General features: G+C 46.1%; 2 protein-coding genes across 2 annotated transcripts; both read right to left on the bottom strand.

The window, feature by feature from the left end:
• Nucleotides 1-5,103: 5,103 nt before the first annotated feature.
• CCR75_007752 (uncharacterized protein) lies at nt 5,104-7,511 on the bottom strand (the record flags this gene model as incomplete). The annotated part of the gene is made up of 2 exons (XM_067965810.1): nt 5,104-6,446; nt 6,508-7,511. 2 exons carry the CDS (start codon nt 7,509-7,511, stop codon nt 5,453-5,455), a joined length of 1,998 nt encoding a protein of 665 aa, XP_067817425.1. The 3' UTR covers nt 5,104-5,452.
• A 112-nt stretch (nt 7,512-7,623) lies between these two features.
• CCR75_007751 (uncharacterized protein) lies at nt 7,624-8,288 on the bottom strand (the record flags this gene model as incomplete). The annotated part of the gene is made up of 2 exons (XM_067965809.1): nt 7,624-8,141; nt 8,228-8,288. The coding sequence occupies 2 exons, from the start codon at nt 8,286-8,288 to the stop codon at nt 7,624-7,626; spliced, it is 579 nt and encodes a 192-aa protein (XP_067817514.1).
• Between the last annotated feature and the right edge of the window lie 14,793 nt (nt 8,289-23,081).

Raw genomic sequence — 23,081 nt, 5'->3', positions numbered from 1 at the left:
ACGGTGATGGCGTGCCATCGTAAGAAAAGTTCTTGTGCTTCAGTGGGTACCACTCAGGGGACTGAAGGCAATAAAATGTCTCATCTCGCCCCTGAAAAAGAAGCCGTGGCTTTTGCCCGAACGGCTAATCAATAGCTTGTCTGGAGAGGCTACTCCCCACAATAAATATCCCTTATTTATTGCGACAAAGCTACATGGCCTTGATCCCAGCGCGAAGAAGTTTCGCGCTGAGGAAGATTTTTATCTCGATGCTTTTCTAAAGCATCGATGGTTTAGTGGCAATAATAAGCGAGATAAAGTCTCGCTTATGCAAGCTTGGAGTGCGTTCATTCGCAATGTTAAAGACATTGGACGCGAAGCTGGCTTCAAAAACTTAACGCGAATCGCGTTAAGTTTGAGAACCGAACTCCAACCGTTGCAAAGTATAAATTGCATCTGTTGTGACGTTGAGGGCTTCCGTGCCTCACGTGGGGTGATCCCTGTCCGTGTTGTGTAGACAACTCGAAGAGGGTAAAAGGGGATGTCTATTCCCTTTCTTCGCCCTGGGTAAGGGCTCGCATCTCTATTAAGATGCGTTACGCGATTGACGTTTGCAATCGATTTACAGGCGCCAGGGGCGCGTGTTTTCCGATTGAACTTCTGATCTATCAGATGGGTCTCGTCATACTAACGGACGAGGCCCTCAACGTCAACCAGCTGAAATCGAGGTTACCAGCTGTCATGCGAATGTGGATAACCGCGCCAGCGAACAAGATACTCATACGCTGCCCTTCACATCACGGTGGCTTACGATGCGTTCCACAAGAAAACGTCGCCACCGTGGGAATCCACCAAAGGTTGTGGTGGAAGAGGGAAAATTAGATCCGACCAATGTGTCGAATTTAGAGTCGAAGATCGACAAACTCGACCACTACCTCCAAAAATTGGAGGAGGTCTTAATCACGAGTGCGGAAAGCGTCACTCGTGTGGAACAGACGGAGAAGTCTCACCTAAACGGTTGGAAGACCGTTCGAAAAGTTCGTACTCAATGTTTGAGAACGAACGGAAGTATCACGCTCTTCGTGACGAGCTGTCGTCAGCACATCGCGATTTCGAGGAACTTCAAATTCGGCATGAGAATTTTCAGACTCAACATGAGAGTCTAGTTTGTGATCACAAGAATCTTTTAGGGATTCTTGAAAGGAGTGGATAGATCCGTCCGCGGAAAAAGCCGCGAACCGATGGTACGGGCGGAGCCGACCAACGTAGAACGTAGGATGCGTTCGTATCCTTCGTGGCAATTCTATTATGTACGCCTTGCCTCTGCGATGCAGTACACGTAATGGCCCAATCATATTGGTTTGTAGTTTAGTTCTACCCACATTAGTGCTATAGGTTTGGGTATGTTTACCTTAGACAGTAGAACTAGATTATTATTATTAAATGAAAGAGCATTTGCGCTTCCATATTTGGCTGCGTTCCGTTAGCATGAGCCAGAGTTGGTATTGCTCGTGCAAGTCCACCCCCCCCCCTTAAAGTAGAGGATCTCTCAAATCGGGTGAGTATGCGTGGATGGCGAAAGCCATTCACGAAGAGCGGTGTATGCGTTGTATACGCATGCACTAAATTTTTAATGGCAAATTTGATCATCGGTCAAAACTCGCTCCAGTGTGGATACGATTGGACGTAACCTAGAAGTATTTATCGAGGACGCATTGAAGCGTATCGTCTGACCATGTGATCAGAAGTTGACATAGTCAGCCACTATTCAGGCTGTGGAGTCAGCTGCCGGCGGCTGAGTGAACGCACAGGCAGCGCCGAAGGTCCACCACTCGAATAAGTCGAGTGGATTGAAACATGAATGTACGCCTAGCGGGCGACATTTAAAGAAGATACCGGTTGCCCAACACAGGATGAGCTTGAGCGTGAGAAGGCTTGGAGCTTGACTCATTAACAAGACTGTTGAGATCCTCTCCGCGCGGCTGCATTAGCTGAGGCCCATTTGAATGGACCCGCCCAAATTCGATGGAACTGCAGCGCATGATTGTCCAGTGACTGTTAGCCGTGGAGCAATGCGGTGTGGCGCAAATCAAGACAAACCATTCCATGTGGTCTGTGACGCCAGCGATTTCGCAATCGGCTGTGCATTAATGCAATACGATACAGACGGCGCGGAGCGCGCCGTCTGTTACCAATCGCGTCAGCTGCAACCAGCTGAACGCAATTACCCAGTGCATGACAAGGAACTCCTTGCCATGAAATATGCATTGACTAAATTTAGGGTCTATCTCCTAGGAGATAGACCGTTCATCGTATATACGGACCATGCGTCATTACGCACGGCCGTGAACAGCCCACACCTCTCGCAAAGAATGGCGGGGTGGCTTTCCTTCTTCGCGAAGTAAATTTCTCCGTGGATAATAAACTAGGACGACTTAATGTCATCGCTGATGCGTTATCACGCCGACCCGATTTCGAGTCGGCTGCGCACTCCAACAGTGAATTTAATATCACTGTTGCAAAACTCATATCAAATGTTCCGTCGTCAACTTTGTTTGATGGCATAAAGAAAGCCTACACAGAAGATAAAGACCTTCTGCGTTAAATAAAGCATCTGATGAATCTATCCAATTGATCTTAAAAGATTTACCGGCTTTTATATCGATCGTATTCCGATCGATACAAAACTTGCAATGGATTACTGTACTACACAGTCACCGGCGCTTGCCCATCATGTATAAGTGCACGATGCACCAACAAGTGACATCGTGGATGTGAGAAAAGGTATCTCACAGTAAGTCGCGACTTTTACAGGCCCCGCCAGTATCAGTTCGTGCGCAAGTACATTCGTGTTTCCGAGGTGTGTCAACGAATGAAGCCTAGCCTTTCATCCCGTGCACCTTTCCACCTTCTACCACTTCCGGAAGAATGTTGGCAGTCCATACCTGTGGACTTTGTCATCGGATTTGATTTTCCGAAGTCGATCACAAAAACAATGAAATCCTTATTTTTGTAGACAGATTCAGCAAGATGGTATATCTTGCTGCAAACCATAGTCAATCCCGGCTCCGGGTTATGCCCGTGTCTTTAACAACACCGTACTAAAACTCTACGGTTTGTCCGTGAACTCCGATAGAGTTTCTCAGTTCATGGCGGAGTTTTGGCAACTTGTGTTCCGATCATTCGAAACTAATCACACTGTGATCTTGTGCAGTCGTACTAACGACCGTACCACAAGCGAGGCCGTCGCACTCACTCGTAGTACACCCACACGCTTGTGGACGCTCCAAGACGTTCATCAGATGGCCGTCTGATGAACGAGTCGCAGGCATCTTTACGGGTCGATGCTGCCAGCTGATTCTTGGCTCATATTTTCTGAGCCAAAGTAAACCTAGGATGACATCAAATTTGTCGTCTAAATCCAGTACGATCAAATCATCATCGTTCTGTTAATCTTTTAAAGTGTTGTGAAATTTTAGTACGCGCTTCGTCACTGTTATCGATGCGCCTGTCGCTAGGCGCACCGTCATCCTTGTTGGAAGGATGTCGCGCTCAACATGTTTAAGCCTACGATCCTTTAGCGAATGGTGACGAATAAAGTTATTCGACGCCCGACAGTCCACTAGGGCTCTAAGTGACAATTTTTTGTCACTTTTAACTTCAAGGTGATGAGAATAACCTCATCGCCAGGTGCAGAGACCCATAATGACTGTTTGTCTGGGGCAATTTTCGTCACGAGTTTTGCAATTCTGTTATGGTTGCTGGATCATTAGCGCGTTGCGCCCTACTGACCCCGACCGTTTTTTTGGCGGTCCGCCTCGCTGTTGGGATATCGCAACAACGTCGGACCCACGACCGTTGCTCTTTTTAGCATCCAGTTTCAAATTAAGTTCAGTACCTTTCGGTACTGGGCGTGGGCACTACACTCATGAGCGTAGTGTTGGCAGCGATGGCATTTCTGCAATCGCTTATTGCTCGAAAAGCGAGGTCTCTCGCTTTCGACGTAAGAGAGGTCCATGGGTTCTGGACCTCCCAGCTTGTGTCGTCTTGGAGGACGATACGATGGCGAACTAGCTTGAGCCTGTCTTAAGCTAAAGTATTCCTGTTCCGCAACGGATATTGCTTCTTGAAGAGTATCCAGTTCCAAGCGGAACATGTAGGTCTTTACGGGACCATCCGTAAGACCTCGCATTAATATCGTAATTAACGTGTGTTCGTGAATTGGATTGTTTGTGATACAACTCGCTAAGCGTCGTATGTGCTGGGTATATGCGTGAACATAACGCTTGCCTTGCTTGAGTCTCAGAAGCTCTGATCAACCCCTGAACTCAGCCCTTGGCGGTTCAAACGTCTGTTTAAGCCGGGATTAAAACCTCTAGCGAGCCATATACATATGAGTTGCCCAACTTGAGGCCTAGTGCTAAAGTTTGGCACGACCTGCCAGAATTGATTGAGTAATGCGACTTGCATTTGCTCGTCGACGATGTGACGAGCCTTTATGGCATCGTCCAATTCGACGAACCACCATAAGAGTGAGTCTTCTTCGACCCCCCTATACTAAGAGATGTCTATCTTAAAGTTTCCGGACGACGCGTGTGCATTATCCCAGGTAAAAGGGTATGTACCTGTTGCAACTCAACATTCCTGCCTGTTGAGAGCCTTGCTGATTAAGCAAGGCTACTTTCTTCTTCTCCTTCGCCTCATCAAGTTCATGTTGTATGAACTTGACGATGGCTGAATGGAGAACGTCTCTGCCCAAACCGGACAGCATGACCAGGATGGCATCATTCATGCGATCGAACTCATTCGTTCGACCGCACTTCTTTCTCATGTCATTTAGAAAGAAGTAGCTATCACGCACACGTGATGCTTATTTGCATTATCATCTAACACGTCCATGTTAAATGATAGAGTTGTGGTCCTTGAACGGACTACGAAGTGGACCCAGGTGCAACGGGGCACCGCCGACTTGTATTGCTTCAGTACAAGTCCACTTCGCACTGCCTCAGTGCAAGTGGCACTTAACGTACAATAGCACGTGCAGAGGAAGACTCTTTTTGAAACACTTGCTTTGAAGAGGGTTAGAGTAAACTGTATATACTATAATTGAGGTATTCTGCTTCTATATATTTATACTAACTTAATTATATACTAATACATAACATGTCATAAAGTCTTATCTGTCTCTCTCTTTACGCGCGTCCAGTGCTGACTGGACCGCGAAGCTAATATTTACAATGGTTTATATCTCTTAATGCTCAAGCTTTCGAATATTACTATATTAAGTAATATTCCCCTTTAAGTGCTAATTTCATGTAACGATACACCCACGGTACAGCTTTAAGGTGATCCTGCAGAAGTCACTGGTATCTCCTGACTTTGGACAAATTATGATGACAAGTTGAATATGAAGCACGTTTAATGCACCATCAAAAAGCCACAAATTGCAATGAAGCAGTCGATGCAGTGTTAGTCATCCGATCTTTGAGATCACGTCCATTACGTGCGCAATATCCTGACTCGTGTATTCTACTCGCATGCGTAAAAGTGTTTCAATCACGTCGATTGCAAAATCGACACGCAACTTGTCGATCGAGTCAAGAATATGAGATGGCTGCATTAAATTTAAGACAAACGCGACTTGAAAAAGTCGAGTAAAGGCTCCGCGAAGGCTTTTTTGCGACACAAGCGACGACATGCGTGTGAGCATGTCCGTCACCTCACGCTCGAGTTGTAACGCACCCAATTCATTACACGGTTTTTTTGATCGAAGCAGTGCCATTTCCACACACTTGGTCAAAAATTGCGTCGCGGCTTCTACTAAATCTTCAAAAGGACCTCGACACAGTGCACGCTCGTACCGCTTTAATTCACCATTTGTTAAAATCTCTTGTTCGACTACTTTTACTAAAGGAGAACCTTGTGAACTCAGTATATCGTATTGAGTCGACGTGAGAACATACTGCAAGTGCTCATCCATTTCATGATTTAGGACTCGAGGAAGTCGTTTGTGCAACGTTCGAGACAAAACTTCTTGAACTTCATTCGATACGATTGAATGGAACGCATCGATTAAGTCAAAAAGAGGCGTTGGAAGGCTTTCGAGAATTGGAGGATCGTTTGAAAACGAGATACGCGAGAATTCGTGGATTCGTCCTTGCAAGGCCTGTACAAAGTCGCCACTGACGTGAGCTGAATTGATTGTCATGATGAGCTTTGCTTCCTCTAGATGGGATCGCTCTAAGTCATTGTCGACTACTTGAAGGAGCATGTCGGAAAAAGAAACCTCGTTTTTATGATTCTTGCTTCGACTTGATACCTCCCGTTTTTCGGAAGACACTGCGTGAATGGAACTTGTTGGGATAACGCAAGGCTGACTTGGTAACGTCAGAATTGCTGGTAAGTATTGAGATTCTAATGCATCCACAAGCGCAATGACAATGGAGAGCGTTGTATGGTAATTTACGCTGAAAAACAATAAAAAATATTTTATTTCAGTATCAAACAGTTTGAATGAAACATCCCCACCATTGCGACGCTCGAGAGAACGCCTTGTTTAAAACAAATGATACATCTTCGACAAGACTTGAGACAAAAATTCCGTGCTCGACTTCTTGTGGTTCGGCAAGGACCGACGCCTTGTGCACGGACTGGAACACATAAAAGCGTTCGAGTAATACATACACGGCGCTCCATTCCTGGACCTTTGTTTGAAAACTTTCCGTCTTTTTCTGTTGTCCAAGAGTATCACAAATGGTACCCAAGAACGCAGTATAGCTCACGAGCACTCGAATGAGATATGCCAATTCATCGAGAAACAAATCAATCATTTGCAAACTCTCGTCGGGCTCGACTTCTTGACCCGTGAGCGTTTGCTTTGGATCTCGCTGGGCCTGTACCTTTGCTCGGCGCTCCCATGCGCCCATGCGAGCATCGTCAGCATACATTTGCACTACTTGCAAGACAATCTCGGCGCACGAGGCATGAATTGGCTCCAGTACGGGCTGCAGGACAGACGTGTCGGCTGAAAGGTCCGCTACGGCGTTCATTATGTCAGTGGCTCCAGTCAGTAGCTCACTTAGCGCTTCTACATAAAATGCACGGTCAATATAGCCATGTTCATTTACTTTGGCTGCGTGTTTATGGCTTCGCACGCGGATTAAACTGGCACGAGCTTGCGTGGCAAAGATCCTGCTCAAACAACTCGAAAAAGTGGGTACAGCCTCAAGCGCGACGCCTAGAGTGATACATTGAGAAAATGCGCATAATATCGCGTCAACATCTACGCTGGCACCTGAGCAAGCGTGCGTTAATTGAGAAATTGCTTTTTCCCGGAGACTCTGGGCTTTCACCTCACAATTGCGCAGCATCTCGTTGCGCACAGCAAATATAGCCGGATCGCCCTCGGTTACGATTGTAACAGATACGCGCATGTCACATAAGGCGTGACATACCTGGTCTAACTGTTGCTCCGCGAACCCTTCAAAGAAAGCGGTGACGCTCTCTTCGAAGCTCATGGCGGATGCAGCCATCACCTTGTGCTGAAGTAACAAAACGATGATTGGACGAAATGCTTTATTTCCCTTCTGCTACTTTTCAAAGTCTGAATTACGTTAACACAAGACAAAATGTCCAGTAAATGGCTCACTTGTCGACGAGAGGACCAATACGAGCCGCTGTGGCTTGAAACACTGCGTCCGGGTCTAGCGTCGCATCAATCCTAAATACTTTTTCCTGCTTCTCGTAATACTCAATCACAGGCATCGTCGATTCGATGTAAGTGCGAAAGCGTTTGCGAATGGCCTCTGCGTTATCATCCGTCCGTCCGCTCGTCTTGCCACGCTGAAGTAAGCGCTCCTCCATAATGCTCTCTGTGCAGTCAAAGAAAAGCACTCCTTGTACTTGAAACTCGTCCGCCGACATCTCTTCCTGCCAACCCTGGAGATTGTCAAAATTACGCGGAAACCCGTCAATGAGGAACAGGTCGCAACCGCTCGTGATCATGGCTTGTTGCAAGAGGTTCAGTGTAATCTTGACGGGTACGATCTGCCCTTCTTTGATCATACGATCGATCAGCTCGCCATTCTTGGACCCGGACAGCCGCTCCTCGCGCAGCAGGTCGCCGGCCTTAGTGGCAGTAAAGTTAATAACGTTTGTCAGAGCTTAAAATATACACAAGTTGTACTCAATATTCTTACAGAAAGGTGAACAAAGCCGTACTTCTCTACCAGCTTCGCACACTGCGTACCCTTACCGGCGCCAGGGCCGCCAAGCACGAAAAGGATTTTCTTAACCAGCGTCGAGCTCATAATTGTCGTGATTTTATTTATGCTGTCATAGAGAATGTGACGTCTGGTAGGTTGAAAGAGAGGTTTCAGAGCTTTTCGTGCTAAAAACATGTGGGTTGAAAGTTGTTTTTTTGTGATACTCTGATTCAGAAGTCGCAAAAATGGTTTTGGTGTCGCCTACAAAATACAAAATCTGCTTTCGACACAATTCTATAATAAGAGCAGTCATATGGGTGAAAAAACCTTTTTTTCTATTAGTTAATCACTAGAATCCCATATATTTTATGGGTAACATATGAGGACAAGGCTTTACACTCAAGTAATTACATGAGAAAATGTTTAAATTCAAACAATTACATAACGTTCAGTTCCCTTTTGATCTTACAGCGTCTAGTGCCTTCCTAAGGCTTGCGCGTTGATCTACGAGATAAACAACCTTTCTAAGGTATATACTCTCGGGCACTGGTTGCCACTTGGTTCTACGAACCCCTGAATCCCTTGAACTAGGATTCATTGAGCTCTACGAGTTTGTACGAATCACTGAGTTGTTAAACCTATTAATTCCATAGGACTAAGTGACTCTCTGATTCTACAAGTCTTCCTCTGACTTATAGAGCAAGGTAGCTCCGCTACACCTGGTAGCAATTGTTGTTAATCTACGCATGAGTCTTTTTGATTTATCTTCTTCGAGGATGGAGCACTTCCCTGAGCTCTTGGTGGCGCGACGTGTTGCTTTTGACAATGTTTGGGACAGATCATATCGATCACATTACACACCAGAACCCAGAAGTTCTGGAAGCCACGTTTGAAGCCTTTAGTCAATATGAGCTTCCCTCATAGGGCAGGTCCAAGACCACTTGCCGGCATCTATGCCAACTAGGTACAGCCCTGTACCTGACTCCGAGCCGAAGTTTAGGCGGGCACTACTTAAAGCTACCGCGCACTATTAACACACCTTATGAGCACAGTGAGGAAGCGTAATCTGTCTTCTCTCCCGTACAGTGAGGTAGTGGTGGGCGCCTTAGCGACCTCACCCAACGAACTAGAAGCCTTAGTTTATGTTACGTCACGGGAGCGGTTACCCGGCTCCACGTGCGCACTTTGTGAATAGAAAGTAGCTTTCAGACTGATTTATGTTTAATCTATCAAATATAAATTCTATTTTACCAATCATAAATACCATCTCTGTAGATATGCACTGATATGTATTGCGAGCGTATTGTTCTAGATACCTCGTATCTTGGATGATGCTAGCCGTCATCCCTGTTAATGTTAATGGCTCAGGTGCATCACATACACAAGGGTGGGTCACAATGTGAACCATACCCAAGTGGTGGGTCTAATTACTTCAGTTGAATGATTGACCATTCCTTGAGTAGACTTTGTGTACTTAACGGGGATTGTGTAACAAAGGGCACTCTTAGCCCGTTACACGCCCCCCTTTAAGAACAAAAGGTATATTTTGTAAATTCGTCAAAGAGGAACGAGGGACAGCGAGCTGCTTTACGCGTCGCTTTAAACCTCTCAGTTTCTAGCGACCTGTGTGCACTCACGCGGCGGCAACTACGCCACCTAAGAGGGTAAAGATGATAGGTCGTCTGCAAAGACGCCCTCGCAATTACGCACGAAGCGTACACGCCGCGTCAACACACCGCCGTCGCTCAGTGCCACAGTTACAATGCCGATAGACGTTGCTGTCGCATCTATCCTACTTGCGCAGTGAGGATGTACATCCGTCGCTCATTGTTAACTACAATGGGTCGACGCCGCTGCCATCACTTCGTAGTAGTGATGAGCACAGCAAGCTAATGGGGAAGGAGGATGGCGCTTTTTGCCCATCCAAACTTCACACATTGTTCCTAACATGGAGACGCTCAACGTTGCGAAGGCCAACTTGCCTTACGTCAACAAAGTAACTGTCGCATCGTCTGCGCTAGCTAGCACAGCGACGATTCATGAGAGCGCTGGCAAAAAAGGCAGCTGCTTCTCAGATGGGTAGAACCATAACACCTGTCGTTCAGACCATCATTCATATTGGGTCTGACGCAGAAGAGCTTGAGCGTAAAGCTCCACCGACGGCACGTGAACTTGTCCAGTCGGTGTCAAAAGCAGTTGTATAGAACGTGGCTGGCATACCACCGATGCCCCCTCCATCCGAATGGCCTTATTCGGATAGAACGAGTGCGTCGCTTCTAGAGCACGCTACTCTTGATGCATAATTAGTGGAAGGCTCAGGGGAAATCACCTGGTCGTGTTTCCCCGGTCCCGGTCGTGTTGCATTTGAATGAATCAACCGACCAGGCGAAATTCTTGCGCCGCTTGCAGCCATATTCCGATGTAGCGTTGCAACGGTCGCAGCAAACTTCGCTGTTTTTCGTGTAAGTGAAACATGGGCAGTACTGTACCCCCTTATTCTTCTCATCACGCCGCTCCTGCTAGTCCATCCGGACTAGCAGAGCGACAACTGTTGCTACATCGCATAGGCAGAGACCACGCCCGGTACGTCGACGTGCAGCGCGTCGACCGGCTTCCAAGAGTCAAAACTATTCGGGTATCCTCTCTACTGGACGAGGATTTGATATTTCTGCTGCACAGAGTGGTGGGCAACCAACCTTCCAACAAGGAAGCGTTGGTTCCTAGCAGCATCCATCAGTGCAGGTAGTACTATTAAGTACTGCTAACCTACCTAAAAATGCAGTTTCTGCACTACCTGGCGGTACTACGATTATTGCCGTGGTTCATCGGGCCGTTTACGGTGGTCGAGAAGGTTGGAAACCCAAATTATACGTTCACCCTCCCGCCATATATGAAGACGCAACCCATATTTTACGCGGGCCGTCTGAAACGGCATGTTGATCTTGAAGAGATCTTACACCTCTATCCGTCTAAAGAGTACGATGGTGACACGGACTGTGAGCCGAGCGTCGATCTGGTGAGGGAGACGGGGTAAGAAAATTTTTCGAGCCGAACGACTCCTGCGACCACGATACAGCATTGGAGAGCGAGGAATATCACGCGCGTAACGCGGATCCCTTAGCATCTACATTTCCAAAAGGTCCAGCCGAAGGTTCAGGCGTTCGTAACCCTGACGACCCTTCACGCGGACATCGAGAAGATCTGAAGTCTCGCGACTGAACGGATGCGGGATAGGCTGCCGCGAGCCGGTGGACGAAATCGTCACTCCTATCGGGCGCATTTCACCTAATCTAAAGCATTCATTGTTTTTGCGACCATTTTGGTTCGCATATTGTGTTTGCTAGTCCTGTGCGCTTGCCATCGCGCCACGGTCTTTTCGTGGGATGGCTGATCGCTCATCCACAAAGCGTTGAATCTCGCATACGCTTTTTTGCATCTAACTCGCCTATGACACCGCTGAGAGGTCGGTCATAGGACGTAGTTGTAAATAACGAAACATCGTTATTGTTTGGGAGCACATACATTCCTTGCTGTGACTCCATACTGACCTCTGCTAACCCGGCAGGATCACTAGGGCAAGTTTCTGTCTTTGAGATGATACCCTCGCGGGTCATCGTCATATTGACGAAGCTATGTCTCTCTTTAGCACCAAGCGTAGTGAAAGGCCATCCCCCACTAAGACTCGGGCTGCGCACAAACAAGACTGCCTAGGATGGCGCAGTCCGTTTACTCAAATCCGTGTCTCACCTACTAACGTGGACACTGTTGTTTATAGCGAACTCCACGAAGGGCATTTGTTTGCTGCATTCTGTGGGAGTCGCAACCGTGCGCAATACATCCGCCACGACCCGATTGACACGTTCTGTTTGGCCATCGGTCTGGAGATGATCTGCGGGCAAAATGTGGAGCTTGCTACCTAGCAGCTTAAACACTTGTCGCTTAAAACCAGACGTAAAACGTGGATCCCGGTCCGGTACTATAGACTCGGGCATCCCGCATAGTCGGTATATATGATCCAGGAACAAAAGAGCTACCTCTTTGTCTGAGATCGATGTTTTACATGGTACTAAATGCACTATTTTGCTCAGTCTGTCTACAAAGACGACGAGCCCCGTCCGACCCTTATGATCGGGCGGCATGCCAAACATGAAGTCCAGACTTGCTGACTTGCAACAGTTGGTTGGAATCGGTAGCGGCTTCAGTGGCGCTTTGCTGACGGTGTTGGCAAGCGCGATATTGTTGGCCAGATCTATATAGTTGGGCCCCCAAATTCCTCTGACACTCGTATGAATGTTTTTTCACGGCCTAGGTGCCCGTTAGATGGCGCATCATGGAGCTCGTGATGGATCATCAGCTTGAGATCTTTGTCATGAGGCACATAGATTCTCAATGGTTCTTAAGGTGACAGCTGATGTCATCACAGGTCATCGCTGTAGCTAAAGCGATTTAGCTTAGCTTTTAGGTGTGACGTAAGGGTTACTTTTCGTCCACCGGAGTGATCCGATAGCAGGCGACAATGTCGTCCTGACTGTAGCTGTCTTTATTTTGAAGGCTAAAGTTCGTCACGTGGTATGTCTTCATGGCTGCCAACGTTGACGGCTGGACTTGTGCTTTTGCACTAGACACACATTCCTGGTCTAACCTTGTAGTCTGGTCTGCGAGATAAAGCGTCAGCCAAGACATTCGACTTACTGGGCTTGTACTCAATTTTGAAATTAAATTCAGAGAGGAATGTAAGCCATCTTGCCATTGTAGGCGAGAGGTGTGGTGAGTTTATTGCGGTCCGCAGTGATGCGTGATCCGTATAAACCACAAATGGTTCGGTGCCCGATAGGTGCACACGAAACTTGACAAGAGCATACTTTATTGGTAGTAACTCTTTGTCATGCACAGGGTTATTCAGTTCCGCGGCTTTTAATAGCCGTGACTGATAAAAGATGACATGGTCAACGCCGTCGTCATCCTTCTGCATGAGCGCGCTGCCGATTGCAAAATTACTTGCATCGCAGACGACGCTAAAGGGCTCATCCGCGTCTGGCAATGCCAAGACCTCTTCACTGATGTGAACGCATCTTCTTGCAAATTGATTTTTTTTATATAATTTATTAGTATCATAATTTTTATTAACCAAATCCATTCTGTATTCTTTTTAAGGAGATCAGATAATGGTTTAGTTTGCTCAGCATAATTCTTGCTATACTTATGCAAGTAATTAGCGAGCCCTAGAAATTGGCGCAAATCCTTCACATGCCGTGGGATTGACCATTCCTTTACTGATTTTACCTTGTCTCGAAGTCTGCTCGTAGAACATGTGTCCCTACGATGCAACCCAGCACAGGTATCTTATGACGCATTTTTGCAAGTTGGCGTACAATCGGGCGTCCATCAAAGTCTGCAACACAGCGTCTAAATGACGCTTGTGCGACTCTATTCCGCTTAGCCCTTCCGCAGCTTTACTATGCACGAGTACATCGTTTAAGTAACGGGGCGCGTAGGCACGGTGCTGACGCATCGCGTAAGCCGCCACTAGGTTGAATGTCGCTAATGCGTTTTTTTAAACCATGGGATATCACAAGCCACTCTTAAAGCATAGCTCTTGGGGTGCTTACTGTCGTTTTGGCTACAACGGACTCTCTCATGAGTACTTGGTACAAGCATCTTTTAAAGCCATCGCGTAAAAGATAGTTGGCTTTCACGTGCAGATCAACAGAACATCTTTTCGCGAGATTGGCGATTGCGCCGGTGTTCAGCTTATTGTAACATAAATCACGCGCCAACCGCCTGTGGCTTTTCGCACACAAAAGTTTTGGCTACAGTGAGGCGGCTTGCTCTCACGTACATGTCCCGCCTTGGGTCGCTTGCCGAAGAACTCAAGGATGTAATCGACTCGTTCTTTCGACAACGGATATTTTCTGGTGGTGCCAGGTTCGACATCAATCTTGTGCCCGATGCCCCTATCTGCGGGTAGGTGGCTCGTAACTTCCTCTGTGGACACATCGCGATGTTTCCACAGAACCTCAACGAACGGACTGTCTCTCAAGGCATCCCGACCTTCAGCAGCGAGCCGTTTCTTTTTGTCCGTTTTGAGGACGTTTTCGTCCACTGTGGACAAAGAGCAACAGTCCACCAAGGTCTCGTCTGGAACTGGTGTGACTGTTTAATGGATCTTTCCTTCCATTAATTCGGCAAGGAGCTGATCCCCCGACATCTTTGGGGAGTTTTACAATCTCCTCGGCAGAGTTTATGACGCGCTGGATCATCTCAACTGAGGATGCCTCTGCTATAATGTCTCTGACGGCCTTGAACACCTCGCTTGAAGGCCCGTCCTCTTCAGTTGGGACCGATCCAAAGCTCCCTCGTTTTGACGTCCTGTTATCGACCTTGTCTGTCGAATACTCGCTTTTCGAGTCACCACGATCTTTGAATGGGATGCGGGTGTCGGTGCTCTCCTGACTAACACATCCCTTCCAACCGCACCAGGCGCTAGGCACTGTGCCGTTTCATGCGACGCTTGTCTTCCTGTCAGCTCGCCGTCTACTGCTACAGGCTTTCGGCTCTGGGCAGATCATTCGGATGCACGACTACTTGTCATCGTCCTTCTCACCCTATTCCAGTCTCCACGAGCTCGGTAGGACTTGGAGACTTTTTACATCTCGTCAACGCACCCTCAACTGTGTACGACACGATATCAGTTGCAGAGACCTCTCGCGGGAGCACACTCTTTCCGGTGTCCTGCTAGAGTTAGCAACGGTGCGTGTACGCCAGCCGATCCATGATTGGTGTCTTGCCAAACATGGCATGCCTAGGATAAGGCCATACGGACTCTCCATACCTAGCATGGTGAACTTCTCTTTACAAGAGAAGTCACTAAAGCTGAAGGGAGCTCATTTTGAACTCAGTCAGACTTTACGAGCGCACCGTTCGCTAAACGAACGGTCGCCTCTTCTCGCTTGCCATCCTGGCAAAGCGACTCAAACACCGCCAATCTCTGTTTTAGAGCCGCGAGTTTTACAAAAATTTTGTGATGCACCCAAATCCACAAGGAGGGTCATCACATGTTCATTGTCTCGTACTCGAGCGCTGTACCCATTTGTTCGACAACTCTGACCTTAGGAGTAGCGTCAGAGTCCGCGTCAGCAGGGCACCCCGCCCCTGCTACACTCCTGCAATTCCCAATCCCCAGCGGTCGATGCAGAACTCACTCATCTCACACGCTGGTTTTTGCCATCATTCTTCGGGCAGGAAGTACTCTTGCTGGGGGTCTTAACACCAGCAGAGACTCTAGCATTGCAGCAAGCCATCATATGGACGCGCTTGCCGCACTTCACGCAGACTACGTCTGCATTGCCTTGCTCCATTGAATCGCATCCAGCCTTTCGGACGACGGCTTTCTTTTACCAAGCTTTCATCGAGGCACTGTTGAAGGATTGCTCCTCAACTAAGGCAATTTGGATTGCCTCTTCCATCGTCGACGACACCTTCCTAAAAACGGCCTGTCGCGATGGGCCGTGCCGCAATCCGTTCATGAACGTGGGCACTCCGGTATCGAACCCATACTAATGGACACCGACGCGAGCGCATCTACTACCACATATTCTTTTGAATCGCTTCGCCTGTCGCGCTCCAAAGAAGCGCGCCTGCAGCAACATTTCGTTGTTCGGTGACTGGTAAATAGCGCGAATATTTGTCTTAAAGATCGCCCATGATAGGAACGCCTTAACGTCCGCCATAAGCGCCAAGTAAGCCCACTCTGAGGCCTTACCGCGCAAATGCGACATGGCGTACGACACCATCCGGGTGTCGTCCTCGATAAGCTGTGCCACACCGCATTGCTCCACGGCTAACAGTCACTGTACAATCATGCGCTGCAGTTCTACCGAATTTGGGCGGATCCATTCAAATGGGCCTCAGCTGATGCAGCCGGGCGGAGAGCATCTCAACAGTCTTGTTGAGAGCCAAGCTCCGAGCCTGCTCACGCGCAAGCTCATCCTGAGTTTTAGTGATGGACTCCGCCGCAGCATGGCTCCGAGCACGAACGCCTCCAACTGCTCCAACTGAGCAACATGTTGCTCAGAAGGACTGCCAGAGAGCCTGGCCACGGCTTGTTCACCAAGTCCCTGAGCCAAGTGCTCTATCACCTCCCGATAATGTTCGGAGGGGTAGGAGAAATGAGCCTAATCGATAATGAGGCTCATCCTCACTGAAGCTTTCTGAGAGGCGGGTCATGGAAGGACTACTAGTGCTACAAAGTGTAGGCTGGCGCTACTTAAGGCTGCCACGCACTACTAACACACACGTTCTGAGCACAGTGAGGAAGCGTTATCTGTCTTCTCTCACGTACAGTGAGGTAGTTGGTTGGCGCCTAAGCAACCTCATCCAACGAACTAGAAGCCTTAGTTTAAGTGACGTCACGGGAGCGGTAATTCGGCTCCACGTGCGCACTTGTGAAGTAGGAAGTAGTTTTCAGACTGGTTTATATGTAATCGTATTGAATAAAATCCCAATTAATTAATCATAAATGCCATCTCTGTGGACATGCACTGATATGTATTGCGAGCATATTTCGTTCTAATTATCTTGTGTCTTGAACGACGTTAGCCGTCATCCCGTTAATGTGAATGCCCTCAGGTGCATCACATAACAAAGGTAGGTCACAATGTGACCACACCCAAGTAGTGGGTCTAATTATTTCAGTTCAGTTAAAGTGTACTTAACTGGGATTGTGTAACAAAGGGCAAGTTTAGCCCGATTCACAAAGGCTAGCCCTCTTATTGTCAACATCCGCACATATGAGGGTAAAGAAGGAGAAAATCTCCTTCTATGGCTCAGGCAAATGGACATGGCGAAATCTTCGGCCATGGTACAAATTGAGCAACAAAGATGGCCATAGCCATCTCTAAGCTCGGTGGTAGATTCAGTGAGTGGGCCCTCGCATGTGTCACTTCCATAGATGCCGCTTTTCCCGCATGGGAATCGCTAAAATGGAAATTAACTCGCATGTTTGCGTCGCCTAATTAGGCTTCTCGCGTAGGATCGCAAATTATAGCTTCTCGGCAGGGTAATATACATAAGTGAACTATGGCCAGGAGTAAAGAACTCTTATTGCTGCCATGCAGCAAGACCTATTACCAGAAGTGGTTCTATTAACCAACTTTATGGAAGGTCTTAACGTGGGTGTTGTCCGAACGGAAATATATCGTTCCCATCCCGCTGCTTTCGAAGCTGCGGTTGACATTGCGTTAAAAACGAAAACGACTTTAAGCCCTCTCTTGTTAATACTCATGGGTACCATATTAGCTCCTCGAGCACATCAGGTTCGTCTAAAAGCTCTTATTGCTTCCATGCAGCAAGACCTATTACCACAAGTGGTTCTATTAACCAACTTTATGGAAGGTCTTAACGTGGGTATTGTCCGAACGGAACTATATCGTTTCCATCCGCTGCTTCGAAGTTGCGATTGATATTGCGTTAAGAACGAAATACGACTTTAAGCCCTCTCGCGTTAATACTCATGGGTACAATATTAGCTCCTCGAGCACATCGGGTTCGTCTAGAGGACCACAACCCATGGACATCAGCCTCGCTGAGGAAAAAGAAGAGCTTCAAGCTGTACAACAGCTTAGTAACATCCGTAGATGTTACACGTGCGGCAGCACTAAGCATTCACTCCCGGCTTGTCCGTTGCGTACATCCGTGCAAAGCTCGAAAGAGCAACAATTCCGACCAATACCATACTCTATTGATAATGTGGGAGGTGAGAGTAAACATGTGCTAGCCCCAAATATCTCTATGCGTAATGGTACGGGGCGTGAGTACAAGCCTGGCTCATTAGTTGCTCAGGCGACTGTAAAGGGCTTTGTTAAGCCATAGTCAATTATAATTGACTTAGGGGCGTCTTGTAATTATGCTCGACGCCGCCCTCTTGAAGGGAATTAGCAATATGCTGAGGCGCTTAAAGCGGATAAAGGTGAGATAATCGCTGTTCACTTGGCGACTGAGACGCGTGTCACTGTTCCTAAAGTTCCGTTGAACTTAAGCATAAAGTTTCTGATCTTCGACAGTGTAGAACGCTGTCTTGACCTTTAATTGGATTCGAGATATGATCTCACCTCATCCTTGGTATGGCCTGGCTCAACGCCATGAGCGATGGATCGATTCGAGGTCTAAGACGTTAAACGCAACGCGCAATGCTCCTAGCAAAGTTTTGGAGAGTCATGAACCCACCTTTGCTAGGCAACAAAAGCGCTATTGGTGCGGATCATTGACTGAGTCTGTCAGTGTTTTAGACTTTGGAATGCCTGATTTAATAAACTGCAATGTTAAAAATATTAATTTTGAGCCGACCCATAAAAGGGGTGGAATGTCTGATTTTATAGACTCCAATGATAAAAAATATTAATTTTGAGCCCGACCCCTAAAAAAGGGGGTGGAATGTCACGTACTCCGTCGAGTGACCCTCGTTGTAATAGCGATGTACTGAATGCTGAAATCATTGTAGGCCTAGAGCCGAGTCATGAAGGGTGTAATATTCCTTAGACACGTGGTGTGGCACGTCTAAGTTCACCGAGTGGGGCGGCCGAGGTGGCACTCTTCTGAGTGTCTATCGTGACACTATTTAAATTTGCCAGGGGGGAGAGGCATTTCGGGTCAAACCCTTCTAATGCACGTGAAGTGGCACGTAAACGTTCGCTGGACAAGGAATTTGAGTTACATATCTCCTAGTCCTAGTGGAACACGTGTAGTGGGAATGTACAAATATATTTATTTTAATTAGACAGTATAAGTATAAGTTTGAAAATGAAAAGGTACAGTCATTTGAATTAAAAAGGCTTCGCCACAATGAGTATTATGAAGCAATTTACATCCACAGCATAGTTTTCGATACGATACTTGCAACTGTAGCATACCAATGGAACAAAGGTTGACCTACTTAGTAATATAATATCTATAAGAGTCAAAGTACGATACATTGGAACGAAAGTGAATTGAAAGAACAGTCGCTGATTTGATTTGATATTGATAGGATTTTTTTAGGTAAGGTTTAGGTTTACATACTAGCTATGGTATGTGCATTTTTCAAAAGTGGTTCACGCTTCCTACATCGTTATAATGTGTGACCTCGTCACACACTATTTATTTAACGAAGCACCTTTTGCTTATACTACTGCAGTAAAGGTTAGTTCTACTGATCATAATGTAGGCAAGGTGCGTTCACGTACACGACGCGCAGAAAAAGATTTTTAAGTTGTATAGCGTTAGCATAGCAACAATTGGTAAGTTCTCATAAATGCTTAGTATGGGAAACAGTAAACTATATCCGATAAATTTATGACTTACGCACTATAAATACCTTCTACTTTGACTTTAATACTTATAATATATAAATACTGTAACGGGGCACCTATTCGCCAGTACTGCTCTAGTACTAGCCAACCTGTACTGATGATAGTGAAGGTGAAGTGCCTTTGAATACTTCACGTACACGACGTGCACAGGGAGTTTTTGATCAGATAAGAAGTCTTAGCTACTAAAGGTCAATACAAAACTGTAGTTTCTACGTAACGATCTTTTCTCATACTGGCTTTATAATATTAAAATTTTAATATGTATTACAACCTTTGCGCATTGCTCATTCCTGCGCCTAGCAGCGATTATCGGGGTTGATTTAGACTCAATCAACCAATCAACAGAAGTGTTTTCTTGTGCCTTTAATATAACAAATTTGAAAATGCTCGAAACAGTAAGTAAAAGTTATTAAATGGTTGTAATTTGATACTTCTTTATTATATTTCTCTAATGGGGGGAGGGGGGGGGGTGGTAATTTTAGAGAAGTGGTATGGCCGCACCCCTAAATAATTCGATTCCGAACACACCCGGCCTATACAGTCTTGGACGTGGAAGATTTTCATAAATACAGATGGGATTATTGAAAAATAGTAATTGCTATATTGTGGCCTGCTACCAATTCATGATATTTTCTTCAAGAGGACTCAGTCCTCATGAAGTAATGTGTTTACTACGGTGCATTTATTCTGATTAAAGCTTTTCATATAACTCATTATCTTACGCGAGTGAAAATCGAGATTCCGCCTTTGCTTTCCACGCGAGAAGCTGCTTGCTAAGCGAAAATTATTTTGAGTACCTGCATAAAAAATATCACAATTTTCGTGAGACCAAATCCTGTAACCTGAGTAGCAAGATCGAGTAAATTTTCCACAATGAAGACATCAGCCAGCTTAGATTTGGTAATTAATTCTGGTTTGACGACATGTGCGCTTGTTGTGACCCTCTTGATTGCAAGCCCCGTATCTTCGTTTTTGCAGCCCTTGCCCGTTTTTTTTAATGTACTCAAATGCTGACGGATCGCGTTTGGTATTCTTTGATCCTTTTGGCCGTCCACGTCTAGCCACTGAGGCCGGATCATTTATAGATGTGCTTGAAAAAGATGCGAGATTATCAAGATCTTGCTCCAGGAGGCGTTGCCTGTGCGGAGGCAAGCCTGAATGATGCTTTTGCAACTTGGCAATTATGTCCGAGAACTAATTTTATCGTGCAGAGGTATCGCAGGGTGCAGATTAAGACTTTCAGGCTTGTTAAGCCACCAGTGCTGGTGAAAATGACCTATCTGCAATGTTGGTTCCATCTTTTGCAGCTTTCGGATTGTATGGGAGCACGGCAATCCTTTGGTGTTTGTAAAAATGACAGTGCACTCATCATTGTACTCTATTGATAGAGCCTTTTGGGACTGCTTGAAGACCTACAGGAAGCAAAATGTGGTCAGTTCATATATGTTTGCTTGTGCTGTACAGAACTGAATGCCAAAGGTAGCTATGCTTACTTCGTTCAACGCATGATGCGAAATCTTTCTGTTCGCATTTGTCCAGAAGCTCCCACCAAGGCGGATGAAATGGGGGAACGATCGGTTCAAATCTTTGACTGATTCGTTGATGCTGCTGTTGAGCTTCCATAACTAATTTCCCATAAATTGTTGCAAAGTCGCCCGTTGAAACTGCGATCCATATTTTGGAGTTGCATGTCCACCTTCAACATGAGATGTAGCTGCATTCCTATATTAATCCTTTTTTTTTGTCCGCAAGAATGCTTTTTTGTACACAATCCATGTAGATAGCAAATATGCATAGCCAGATTCATTAATAGCCTCCTTGAGGAGCATCCAATTATCTCCGGATTCCGTTGCAGTGGCTGAGTGATACAGCTCGCACCACTTTGTGGAAAAAAATTCAGTCTTCATCCTTTAAAAAATGCTTTTTAGTATTTGTCAGCAAGTTCTTATCAATATGCCATATGCAAAGGAAGTTCTTTGCATGAGGTAGAATCAGTGAGATTGCCGCCATCAATGTCAATTCTCTGTCAGTGACAATGACAATATGCCCAGCGATTCTGTCTTGAAAACATGTCTCATTTGCTGAAGTGCCCAGATGTAATAGTCCTCTGATTCGTGTCGCAAGAATATATATAAAAGGGAATATGACTTGTTTGTGCATACCGCACCCATGACATGGAGCTGTGGAATTAAAACCTGGAGATATGTCCGCTTTTAGTACAAAATAAATATATTTTTAAACTCACCTGTTCGTTTTTTTACTATAAGAACGCCATCTGAAAAAAGTCCTTATCTGTTTTAATACAAGACTTTGGTACAATTAAAAGGCGTGTGAGTTGATTCGACGATTGCTCTCGACAAAATTCATGCCGAATTGCATTTTCCTCCAGTGTGTCTAGTAGCGCTTGAAGATGGCTACGCCCAAGGAGAAACTCTTCTCGTTCACTTTTTACATAGTAAATATCTTGTCCAGTAGCTAGAAAAGCACGATTTGATCGCATCAGGTTCTCAAAATTAATCGAGGAGGTGCTTAATTTTGAAATGTCCAAAATCTGCTGCTTTTGCAGCTGGTATACCACCCTGGCTTCCGGAAATGCTGCAAGATTATCGGCTGCATCATGGTTGTGTTGCAACGACCACACTTCTTGTTCAGCAGTTGGCGCAAAATAGTGACTGCTCATGAGAACATAACAAGCCTTTTTGACATTTGGCGTATCTTTATGCCCTTGCTTCTGTACCCACCACCATGACCGCAAGCAAGCCATACCTTTCTAGCTTTTCGGTATTTGTCGGCTTTCGTGCGTAATTTCTTTGTTGAATAACCTTCTTGCCATGCAAACGTTTTAGTTGCTTCATTCGCTTCCTCATGGGTCTCATGGATATGTTCTGGAGCCGAAGCAAGCGGCATGATGAAGACCGAGCATTAATATTGGCGGAGTTGTAGCGATTTACACCCTGGAATAAACGCATTTTTTTACACGGCAAATGGGGGTGGCAATATCTTCCCTATTATAATTATTTCCTTTTGTTTGTTTAGGGGTGTGACTATACCGAAAGTGGTGTGTGTGGCTATAGCGGCTCTCTAATTTTATAATATTTCTTATAATGAATAATATATGAAACGTTACAAATACTATAGTGATTTATTGCTCACCCATCATTCGCGTGTCTAGCAATCATGACTCTTACGGAGGCGCTGGCTCGGAGCCAGCGGATCTTCGTTCATATCAAAACTTAAAGCCCGTGTCGCTTTGTCTATTAACAGCGAATAATTACGTTTAGCTGGTTGAAGCTGAAGCGACTGATAGCAGACGACGCGCTCTGCGTTGTCTGTGTCATTTTGCATTAATGCACAGCCGATTGCAAAATCACTGGCGTCACAGGCCACTTGAAACGGTCTGTCTTGGTCCGCAATCGCCAGGATCGCGATTGCATCAGCTTTACTGGATACCCTCAAAGGAACGCTGACAATCAGCGCTGCATGACCAATTTACATTCTTCTTCAACAAATAGGAAAGACGTGCTGTCATTTCGGCATAATTGCGGGAGTACTT

Source organism: Bremia lactucae, linkage group LG3 (genome assembly GCF_004359215.1).
Source record: "Bremia lactucae strain SF5 linkage group LG3, whole genome shotgun sequence".
In the NCBI taxonomy this organism is placed as follows: Eukaryota; Oomycota; class Peronosporomycetes; order Peronosporales; family Peronosporaceae; genus Bremia; species Bremia lactucae.
Note: the sequence above shows the minus strand (reverse complement) of the source record. Positions and strands in the feature narration are given on the sequence as shown.